At 37.1% G+C, this 12,183-nt stretch overlaps 1 protein-coding gene across 1 annotated transcript in view; it reads right to left on the bottom strand.

Moving 5' to 3' along the window:
- Nucleotides 1-12,183, bottom strand: part of SLC1A1 (solute carrier family 1 member 1) — a 45,861-nt gene that overhangs the window by 15,047 nt on the left and 18,631 nt on the right. Inside the window, exons 3-4 of the mRNA XM_041486129.1 lie at nt 3,250-3,342; nt 1,525-1,639 (exon numbers count right to left, since the gene is read on the bottom strand). Of these exons, the coding sequence (XP_041342063.1) occupies nt 1,525-1,639; nt 3,250-3,342 (208 nt within the window). The remainder of the gene's footprint in view (nt 1-1,524; nt 1,640-3,249; nt 3,343-12,183) is intronic.

Below are 12,183 nucleotides of genomic sequence, written 5' to 3'. Positions count from 1 at the left end.
CTTTTGGGCTTATTTTTTAGTGTCTGGCATTTCTATTGGTAAGCTACTAAACCCAGTGTATTTTATCCCTGCTACATTATCTCCTTGACTTGCATAAGGAATACAGGACACACCATCTTTATAGGGTATGTCAAATATAGGCAGAAAACAAAACAAAACAAAACAAACTCATACAAAGGCTGTGCTGTAAGAATAAGATATTTGGTGTGCTCTACTGTAGTTTTGAATTCAGAAGTTAATCTTGGTTAATGGTAAATTCTCCTGTGTTATTCTGGTGTCAAGGACAATTTTTACACACTGAAAAATTAGGAGATTTAGTGCAATGCAGTTGTGTGACTCCTTTCCAAATGGCAATTTCAGATTCAAACAATTGCAAAAAGAAAGCATTAATTAGGTATTTGGTAAATATCCAATCCAGTGCAGAAAATGCATTTTATTTACTGAAGCAGAAGTTTTTAAATTTCCCCTAAAGATCTTTCACAAACTCATCCCTTTGGTTTCCAGTTTTAAAAGCAAAATCTATTCAAAAGCAAAATCAGTTTGTGTAAGTGTGGGTTTTTCCTTCATCTTTACAAGACTGTCTGGTTTTGAATCCTAAATCTATTCTTTTTATCCATATTTTTCAATATAAATATGTAGGCAATTCTAATTCCTTTAAAAGAGAACTTCAGATCTTAATTTAACTCAATAACATCTGCTACTTTACAGTTATAATCTATAGCAAACCCCCAAACTACTAGATATATGGCAGTTGATTCTTACATGACAGATTAAGTAAAAATTCTACAAATACAAAAGGGTGGGCAGGAGTAGCGACCCAGAATAGAGACTAAATACACCAGAAGAAAAAAATAATCAACAGAAATATTTTTGGAGGTACCACCTAGCCTCTAGCCTCTATTGGAAATGCAGCCTTAATTGGTGTTATTTTTCTTCAAATCCCTTATACACAGTAGCTCTGAAAACCTGCAGACTTTTTCTAGGGGTTTCCTTCTTCTAACCACTTTAAAGTATCTATCATTGTCCATGATGCTAATGGGGAAAGACACATTATATGGTTGCCTTAGATAGTGGTGATGCAGCAAACTTCTTGACTGTGGAACCCCTGCAAATCTTTGCATACTGCATCTGTTACTCTGCATGCTGCCTTGAGGAGGGGAACCACAGCTCTGCAATTACAGTTGTCTGTGCTGGATGACACAGAAGCTGCTAACCAGTAAGCCACCAGTAGTCCACCAATCCTTTATGTATCTTTTCATCATAATAGATAAATCTTGCATGTCGATTTCTGTGAAGGAGGGATTTTTCATCACTGGTTTATTAGCCAAAGTCTATGGTGTGAAGAGATTTTTTTTTAAACTAACTGCTCTGAGTAAATTTTAAAATGTCTAATTTGTTGAAATACTACCCTTATTCATCCAAACAGTGTCCGAAGGCATTTTATTGTATTACATATCACAACTTTATTTATGTTTGTTTGGATTTCTGCAAAGGGGATATGGAAACTAAAAACAAAAATCTCACCTGATCAGATCCAGCAAGGCATCAACAGTATTGACTTCTGGGGTACTGCCCATTCTGTCAATATCACTTGCTCTTTGAGTCACTCCAGGCTTAATGGTCACAACAAGGATAATCCCTGCAGAAGGAGAAGCAGAGAGCTCACAGTGCAAGCAGAGACATTGGTGCATTCTTCCAGGTATATCCTGTGTAGCCAAACTCTTTTTGAACTCAACTCAATAAGCACTTTCCCTGGGTGCTTCTGCTGGTATGTGCAGAAAAGTCTGCAGGGGGTGTCCTTAAATGTGTGGGGTTCCTCTAGCACAGGAGCTACTTGCAGGCTTGCCCTCAGACTTCATCACTTTAGCTTTGTTTTTGTTTGTATCATACTACATCACTACTGCTCACCAAGACAGTAAATTAACATAGATGGGCTTCAGATGAGTGTGCTGCAACTTTTGCAGAGTGAATATATTTCATTGCTATTTCCCTTTTCCTTTATGTAGCTCTTCTTGTTATTAGCTTTCAGATATGAATACAAGTGTGCACCCCAGAGTCACAGGGTGTTTCATTAAAGTTAAGTAGCAATATATTTATGTAAGAGAAGGCTTCAGAAAAAGAAAGAAATAAAAAATTGTAGATTAAGAAATACTAGATTTGACCTTGTAAATACTGAAATCAATGACAAATTTTTCATTTACTTTAGTGTCTCCACTTTAAGCATTTTTACTATTGTTATCCTCCAAATTTTCCAAATTTTTTTCTCTTTTTGTTTTTTTCCTTATACAAGTCCAAAGAAAGCCAAAGCAAATTAAACTAGTAAATTTCAGTGAAGGGAGAAAGAAGGGAGAAAGAGCTGTTTGGATGACCTTTCAACCAGGCAGGAACAAGTCTTTCTAATGAATAAAAGCAGTACTGTATTTGCATAGCTCTGCATTATGAAACAAGTAATGTCATAAACGCCATGGAACAACTTAGAATAGCAAGGACCTTGGAAGATTGTCTGGTTTAACACCTCACCCAAAGCTGAGACAATTTCAAAGTTAGATACATACTAACGTTAGCCTTTATATAATATTTCTTATACAATATAATATTTCTTATGTATTCACAGAAATTACCCAGACATATTAGACAGATTGTTTTATTTTGTTTATTATTAAAGAAGGTTGGCTGAGGATGTTTCTTTAAGCAAATACAGAGCATGTCAATATTGCTTGAATGAACTTTCTGTAAGAGGAGATGAGAATTTCAGATATGTAGGATTGGAGCCTGGCAGTGACAGAGGGGGGAAAAAACCTTTAAGGAAACAAACAAGATGACAAGGGTAGCAGTATTTTCTGTCATTCTTTCAGGTGTGACACACTACATATTTTCCAGTCTGAGAATCAGGAACAGGCTATCAGTTTTGCTATTGAGGAAATTCACTTTGTATTTAAGGTTGGCCTTTGACATTCATTCAGCTTTCTCACTGCTGGTCATTTTTTACATCAGCAGACAGCTCCTAATCCCTGAGCTGAAATATATGGTGAAATTGCTAGTGGCTTCACACTGGATATGAACACAGCCCAACCATGGACAGCAGGACTAGCTCCTCTCTGTATCTGACTACAGGTAATGTCAGGTTGTCTGCTGTGATTCCCCATCTCATCTCCACATCCTGTCTTGGGAAATTAGTAATGTCACAGTGCAGTACATTTGTAATTAGGCAATGTTGGTGATTCAAATAGTTAGATAAACGCAGAGTACCTAATATTACAGCAATGACTGTTGTGCAGAAATAATATACAACTGCTCGCAAACCAATCTTCCCAGAAACGTTGGAATCCAAAGCAGCAACACCTGCAAAAAACAGCCACAGAAACAAAACAATAAAAATCAGTCTTATAAGAATGTTGTCATTTTTGTAGAGAGAAGTAATTATTGTCCCTTACTTCTATGCAGAAAACTTTTCCTTATTCAAGATGTTTCTAAATACTTAATTGACATTTGCACTTCTGGAAAATATCTGTAGCTGACCAACATATTTGCTTCTGCTTCTTTGCAAAAATCTGTTTTCCTTTTTCTGCCCCCTCCCCCCTCTTTTTCTAAGACAAAGACAATTGAGTTTTCTTGATTCTGATGTTTGTGATTAATTAGACTTTGGTTTATAAGAGTATGTCACAATTTATTTCCTTATTCACTTAACTCATAGCTTCACTTTTTCCAGATCTGTAACATGTTGGCTTTAAAGCTAAAGGCCATGTGAAGAGAGTTGCTCAGGCCTGTTATCCCAAGTGGCTCAAAGGCTCATCAGGCAAGTAAGCATTATTTCTGGTCAGTTTGTCTTCATTAACAGGTTTACGGGTTTTAAATTTTTGAAGCTTTTTCTGAAGTTTGGGTGGTCCAAACTTCAACTGTATATGTCATTGTCAAGAACAGACGGCAGATTTACTAATGAAGAGAAGTGCTGAGACAGGTATTATACTCAGGTCAATTTAGCTTCTGGCAACAATACTTGATGAAACTTCTCGTGAAGTATTTATTAATTGTTTAAAAGATTTATAAAAGTTGTATGTGTAAAATCAGTAACTAGGGCAAAATGAGCATTTTGATTGCAAAACTTGTCTGTTTATAACAACATTAGTTAATAATTCACTGCTATCTCTTCATTATACATTTGTGATCCATTAATATTTGTATGTTTATTGAGTCAGTTTATCAAAGACTGGATGGATTCCTTTGTATACAAAAGCTAAACCACAAGGAGGGTATTTAGTCTCAGAGAAGTGTGATTTTGTAGGGAAAAATAGTTTCAAAAGTGAAGGAAGAAAAACCAAGAGATCTGACATACATGTAACTTACTGATCTTTGAGCTCAAAAACGATCTTAGCAAGCACAGTTTAACCATGTGTTGATGTCTCATTCAGAAGGTATATTAACAGACAACTTGTGCCTAGAGTACTCATATAATGTCTTACTAGTTCTGTTAATTGTTATTCAAAATGCAAACAATACTCAGAGGGACGAATGAAGTTTATTTTATTTCATAATCTGATTATCTTGGGGTCATCCATGGTATAGTGTATCATAAGACTGAGTACAGAAGAACCACACATATATACAGAAATCATAATGCAAAGATTCTCTCACTTGCACAGCAATGAATTGTTCATATGGCAAAGGAATACAGATTAACACAGAGAAAATCAATGCCACAGCTATTACAGGAAACTGTCAGTAGAAACTATATTGTTACAGGCATGAATAACAGAATGAACACAGAATCTGGGCCTCGATTTCTATTTCTCACCTTGGGAATTGGGGGGGCAAAAAAAGGTAAAAAGGAGGACTTTTCCATTGCTGTGGCCTCAGCTGTGGAAATCATGGCAGCAAGAACACCTGAGAATGGATAGTTTTGGCAGGAAATGGTTAAAATTGGAAAATTTGGGGAGGAGGAGGGAATAGTTTAGACCAAAGTGACCTTGCAGCTAGGAATGCTAAAATTGTCAGTGTGGGAAAACTCCATTTATTATGCCTAGTGTTGTTCAGCCACTGCCTGTTTTGAGAAGCAGAATTCCTACGGAGAGATAACACTCTCAGAGACATGCAGGAAGCCTTCTGCTACAGCGAGGCAGGCCGCAGGCGCTTCCCCCGCACTGGCCGCTAGGATGAGCCAAGCCTAACAGAGCTCTGCCCCCGTGTGTCTCCGCCACCTGGCATTGCTGGTGAGGTAATGAAATAAATCTACTCTTTGCGTTTCGGCTGCCACTTGGTGGTTCCCTTGGTTGTCTGATTGTGTCGATTCACACTGATAATAACAAATAATGCTTTCTATGAACAAACCTATTTTCAAAGGCTGTCAATGTTGGAACTTCTGGACCTGAGAAATTAACTTGGAAGAATTCACTTTTTTTTTTTTTGAAAGAGAGCAAACAGGTATTGCCACCATTCCGTATCTCGTATCTTTTAATGAAAAGTTAAAAAACCTTGGAAATAGTGGAATTCTATTATAAAACTTGTGCTATTTTTAATTTTTTTTTCCCCTGACACTCTTGTTGACTTAGTCAAGAGCCTAGTAATCATGCAAGGTTATTTCCCTGGAGTAGTCAGTTATAAAGATCCTACAGTAAATATGAAAGGAGATTCCTGTGACAGGAATTCTTCTGTCTCCAAATGAAATCCCTCTGCAAACTGTTATGCTCAGTAAAGTTATAGAGGTATAATTAAGGGTAAACTTTGCCCCTGCCTTTTTAAACTGGGTAATGATCCTGTTAGTGAGCAAGCTGTGCTAGAATCCAGTCTGTCCTTCCATTGTCATGTTGATGCTGCTTTGCTGGTAACCATAAAACCACACAAATTATTCAGACAGACATGGCTGAATAAGTACAACTATGGTCTGGGGATGATAGGTGTGGGGTTTGCATTTTTTGAAAGCTGCTGTACTCTGAAACCTGCATTCAGAATGATGCTTCCATTTAGAGACTGAAATAGCATTCACTACAAGTGCCACAGACACAGGTCTGCACTGGGTCATGTATACTGCTAAGCTCCTTTTTTTTCATTTTAGCTTGTTACACATAAGAAAATATGATATATAATAATGGACTTCTATCCAAATATGTCCTACTATCATGACTGAACAATTGATAACATAATTGATAGCTACTAGCCTTTTTCTCAAGATAACTGAAAATTAAGGTTCCCTTTGTAGTTACATCATGGCTTCACAGTTTATTTGGAACTGAAAGAGTTAATAGAAGTATTGAACAAAGCACTAAAACACTACTGACTACAAAGCTAAATAGTACTAAACTACTATACAATACCAATTTCAGTTCAGAAGAAAACTAATTACTCAAATTAAGATGGCACATATGCTGCTTCAAAAGGAAAGTCTGCAGTGTCATTCAAAATTAGATCACAAAAGCAGTGTAATTAGGTTTGGTTATCTACTTTGGATTACCACTAAACTTTTACAACTAATGTATTTGTTCTTTCTTCCCTCAATCTATCCCCAAGTTTAAACAGGTTTGAGCAGATAAGCTGGTAATATAATTTACTGTATAGAGTTAGAACAGGCATGATGGATTCTCCTCCATCCCATGGCATTTCAAAACTGCAATTATTTCTGATTAGTCCTTTAAGTTTTCCTATAAAATATTTCCTAATTCAGCTGTAGCCACTGAAGCAAAAAATGAAATTCTGTGTCTATATACAAAAAATTTTAAGTGAGATCATCGTGAGAGACACCAACTGATGTTAAAATCTGTTAATCTATCTACCTCTCTTTTTAGCAGAACAGAGTTAAGGTTTTAATTACTGAAGTCAAATTTTGAAATCTATTGTCCAGTCTTCCACAATTCACCTTCCATGTTTTCTGTGTTACAGTCTCCAGCTTGAAGCTCTTAGTATTCTTCTCTTTTTTTTTGCCCAGTTTTCTCTATTTTGTATCACATATGCTTGCAAAAGAATACAACCCAAAAAAATCAATGAAATCAAGTCTCTCCCTTCTACTCTTTCTTGTACAAGGACCTCAAAACCCTTCCAAAGTGAAATGCTGCACTGCAGCAATTTTTAAAAATTAGACATGCTTTTTATCTGAAAAGTGAACACCAAATTCTAGCTCCAGCGTTGAGCAAGATTATTGCTTGCACAAGCAGTGTGTAGCAAGCTTACTGCTTATTTTCTTTATTCCTCTATGTATCTAAGAAAATCCAAATTTGCATTCTTGTTTCATGAGCTATACCAATTTTAATCAGCTACTGCAAGGAAAGGAAGGCATCTCACACATGTAAGACTAGATTTCATCGCATTTCCATGTAAATTTTAGTCATTATTTAATAGTTGGGTTATAGACACAAACAAAAAAATTTCCTTTTTACTCCAGGGAAAGGCCCTTTCTGCTGTCCTATGAACTTGGGACAGTTCAAACATAAATTCAGAAGAATATTTTTCTGAAAAGATTCCAAAGCCAGTTGTCTTCTGTCCTTTTGTTCTTGGCCCAGTATTTCCTTTTGTCCTTGGTCTATGCTTACTTTTTTGAAGGGAAAATCCTTCTGTATACAATTCAGAAAATAAGTGCAGTGAGGGAATCACTGTGGTGAATTCAGAGCCTATGCTTTACTGAAGATGTTTTTGAGTCCTCTATGATTTTCCCCCTTCCCATTTCAGACTCTGAGCCATTTTCTGTCCCATTTTGTCCTTTTATTTGCATGATGTTTTAGTTAAGCCCTGACTGTCAAGTTGCCTTGACTATCAATAATCTCCTGAAAGGTCATTTTCTTCATATTCTCCCAGAAATTTCAGTTTCCAAACTGTTCAATAGCAATTTCTGTTGCTTCTTCCAAAAGCTGAATGGTGAATCTTTTCCTTTTTTTTTCTGATGCTCTGTGGAACTCTCTGGGAAATGCAATACCATGTTACTTGTGTTTGAACAAGACTATAGGACCGAGGAAGTAGTTCACAACTGTCTACTGAAATACCACCCACATGCAGGACTTCAGACAGCAAGATGTACTGCCCATTGCTCATCTGAGACAAAGGACTCAGATTACTATTGCCGGCAGATCCTTCTCAAACATCTTTCAGTTGACATACATCTCATAATTTTATTTTTCCTCATGTTTACTGTGTCATGGCGCTCTTTTGCAACTAGTCTTTCCCCAGCTAACTGAATGACCTCTTTAACTAAGTCTCATTAGAAGGACAGTTCCAAGTCAGATTTGGCTGAGAGGATCAGGTAATGGAAAAGCTATGGCAAATGGAAACCCCAAACAGTGATTTACAGTCTCTCAAATGAGATTTTTCATGATCTGCTGTCTTTAGTGTTTTTACAAGGTCTTCCATTCCTATTCTATCAATTCTTCTGTAACAGCAGTTATCCTGTCTATTCAAATGTCATTGTTACTTACTTAAAGGAAAAGGATTTCTATGACTGCTTGTAGCAATTACCTTTTCAATTGATTTGATAGAAATTTCATTAATTGCTCTTCTTTAGAACAAGTGATTGTTATTCTACTAGTATGTTGTGTCAGTGCAACAAAAGAATGTCTTACAAATGAAATGAAAAAAACTAGCACATGACGGGGGCAGTGTGAGGGAGAGAGTGGGAAAGAGAGATAGATGCATGCAGGTAATGCCTAAGCATCTGTTTGTGCTATTTAAACATCAAAAAAAATTCAAGTCAGAAAATTCTCAATTTCTAATTACATGATCTAATGAGACTTGGATTAACATGTCAAATATTGGTCTCTTAACTTTGGAGAGGCACTGAAAAAAAGATTATTTGAAAAAACCCCTACAAAGAGACTAAAATGTGGAATGTAACAATAGTTACAACAGTGCAAATACTGAGAGATGTCTTGGATCATTTAGGATGGGGTTGAAAAAGTAATTGTAATGAACCTTTCTAAATGTCAGATAGGGTGGAATGGGAGATGAACAATTTATAGCAATGAAAGGGTTAAAATAATTATAAAACAGAGGGAATTTCTGACCCTGGATATCAGTTTGCTAAGGGACTGTTGTGCTATCTTTTTGGCAGTTGGCACAATCACTGTATTATGATTTTCCCCTACAGAGCTTATTGTAGACATGCAGAGAAAGAGGGTATTAGTACTGCCTTCTATCCATCACTTCTAGGAACATTTAAATTTTTTCTCTAGAAAGCTCATAGAGGTTATATAATCTGAAGTTAATGCCTTTTCAGGAGAGATGATGTTCCTTGGTTGGAATATAAGAACTTGAAGGAAGATGACACATCTAGCTGCCAAGATGGACAGGTTACCAAGATTCATTACAGAAATCAGATTCAGTTCAAGGATGCAGCAGAAATATAGCCCCTGCACTGTTGCTGGTGATACATGTATGGAGTGTATAGAGAAAACTGTAGTATTGAAAGTATTTGAATTCCCTCAAAATTATTGGTGGCGAAATGTGTAGGTGGACAACTTCCAAGCTATTAAAAAAAACCCTTTAACATGACACTGCATTTTTAATCTATTATGATATCTACTCACAGGGAAATGGAGTGAAAAAGGTGAATAAAATCTGGTTTATCTGGTGGAACAGTTGTGTATGTCCTGAGCTCCATAAGAGGACAACAGAAGACACCAACTGACTTTAGACCCATCCACAGTGGTGCCACCAGCAGTGGCCATAGTGATATGGCTAGGACAGGAGGCAGTGACAGCTGGTGCCACAAAATGGCTGTTCTGTTGGAGATGTTTGCCCTTGAGAGCTGGTGGAAATCGTGCCCCATGAACCAGAAGTGCACTTCAAGGTTTTATTACTTTAATTTAAAATTTTAAATAATGTAGGGGCTGTCTCAGTTGTATGAGGTCAACTGATATTGATGGGAAAGGAGTAGCTGTCTACAATAGAAGTAATCTGAAGAAAAGGGGCATAAAGTCTTGTCCATTAATAACCCATGACGCTGCCATCCCGCCTGCTTCAATGACTGCACATGGACAGCAGGAACAGAACTTCCAACATCCCTCAATACAGCTGAAGGCAGAACTCATTAACAGTACTGTAATGCTTTCTGACCTTCACACAATTAATGATACAGAGGGAAGAGGTGAGTCTCCTCTGAGTCTGAGCCCAGTTAACTAATTTACTAACACTATATAATGGATCTGATTTTCTTGGCTCTCTGATTTTCTTAAGCTCTTTAAGCTTAAGAAATAGCAAAGCATACAAAGAACATGTAGGTACTTCAGAAGACAGCCCCTGAGTATGTTAAGCTAGACCAGTAATTTCCCAAGGACTGTGCTGCTGATGCACAGGGCCTGTTAGGGATGCCTAAGGATGTAAGTAATGGAGCATCTCCCAAGAGCTGCACTTCTTGGACTTGTAGAAATAGAAACTGCTGAGGCAGATTTGTGGTGGAATCATTGCCTTTGTACTATCAGTAGCAAGTGAAGTAAGAGTGTATATTTGGCATTGGGAAAAATGGAACTGGCATGATGCTTCAGACTGCAGTGGACCAGTAGTCAAAGCAGGCCCTGGAGTAAAGCAAGAGTTTATTTCTCTAACCACGGAAGCTTTATAGTTTTGCCAGACCCACAGCTCAGGAGACATTGTATTTATAGCTCACATACAGCAGCCCTGTGAGAGAGGTAATTGATACTGTCTTTTTTTCCACTGTTCCTGAAGTATGCCATGTGCACCTGCAAATGCCTCATCAATGGCTTTAAGAAATTTTGGTGTTCCCCATAGCTGAGCCTGCAGAAATTCACAATGCAGGAAACTCCCATGCATCTGTTCTAGTCTCTTTGAAGCTGTCTGTGAAAGCTTAAAGTGCAGGGGAGGTCAGAAACACAAGAAAGAGCTTTATTAACATTTTGTCAGGGAGGAAAGATAAGAAATGAAGCATAGATTATTGCAGAACTTGAAACAGATGTTGAACAGCTGATACAATCATGTAATTGAGATCTGCTTCCCATCTCTTTTCAGATTCTGCTGTGCTATGTATCACACCTTTTAACACAAAGCTGAAATTTCTGGCATTTATGGGTAACTCTGGAAACATCATCAAAGAAAAGGTCATTTATCACATATGTGATGTGAATTTTTTTGACAGAACACATTCTAGCCCTGAAGAAAGACCTCCACATCAAGATCCATGGCTTACAGTTTGAAAATCAATGTGGAAGGCAACATGATACAACCCCATCTGAGAAGGACTGACTGAAAAGAGATGGGAAGCAGACCCATGGTATTCTCGTAGTATCTGTATGTCTGGGGATGTTGGTTAAGATCCAGATCTCCTGACACTAGCTACTAACACAGAACTTAGGTGGAGGAAATAAGGCCAGATGCTTCATGTGGTAAACTTCAGACTGGGCATGGAAGTTTCCTCAGCTTGTACCCAAGTACAAGGGAACAACTGTTCAGGAAACTTGACCAGTTGTCTCCAGCCTAAGTTCTACTGTGATCCTGACAGAAAACAGATTTGCAAACATTTCCTGCTGTTGCATACTGTGTGAATATCACTTCATGAAAAAGAAAGCTAGAGTGCTAAAGAGGACTAACCTGTCCTGGGTTGACTGTATGATGCTTTGGACAGTACCCTTGATGAAATACACTGCACAACTCTAGGGAATTTTTGTTCTGAGAATGAAGTTAGAGTTGTGAATTTCTAAGACTTTCAAAGATAGTTTATATGTCGTAAGAACTCCCAAAATGATTAGATTTAAGTCTCAAAACTCCCATGAAGTACACAAGAGATTTCTCTCAATTCTTTCTCCCTACAGGGCACCTAAAAATAACATATTTTTGTATTTGTCTAATATTTCTTCTTTTAGAGAATTACTTCCAAAAAAGTGGATTTGGGATGTGCAGAATTACACTCAGTACAGCCATAGTTTTAATGTCATAGCAATGATCTTGTGTAACAGTCTAGGCTTTTGATTTTAATTTTCAATTTTCCCATGTCACTACAGCAGGAGACAAAAAATACAAATAATTTCTTGACATGAATGATGCATTAGTGTGCTATTAACTAATTTGAGATATAGAAATCTCATGGGTAGCTAAAAGAGCTCTATATTTTGAACCAAATTATCAGGAGTAGACTTTTGGGTGAGAGTAAATAATTTGAATCCATTAAAATTATTATAATAAGAAGAGAAAAATTAAAATTTGGCACTGAGTTGGAGTACTACTCAGACTATTCCACCCCCAAAGCAAGGTCCTACT

Source organism: Pyrgilauda ruficollis, unplaced genomic scaffold (genome assembly GCF_017590135.1).
Source record: "Pyrgilauda ruficollis isolate IOZ18807 unplaced genomic scaffold, ASM1759013v1 scaffold74, whole genome shotgun sequence".
Taxonomy (NCBI): Eukaryota; Metazoa; Chordata; class Aves; order Passeriformes; family Passeridae; genus Pyrgilauda; species Pyrgilauda ruficollis.
This window is presented reverse-complemented; position numbering and strand designations above follow the sequence as displayed.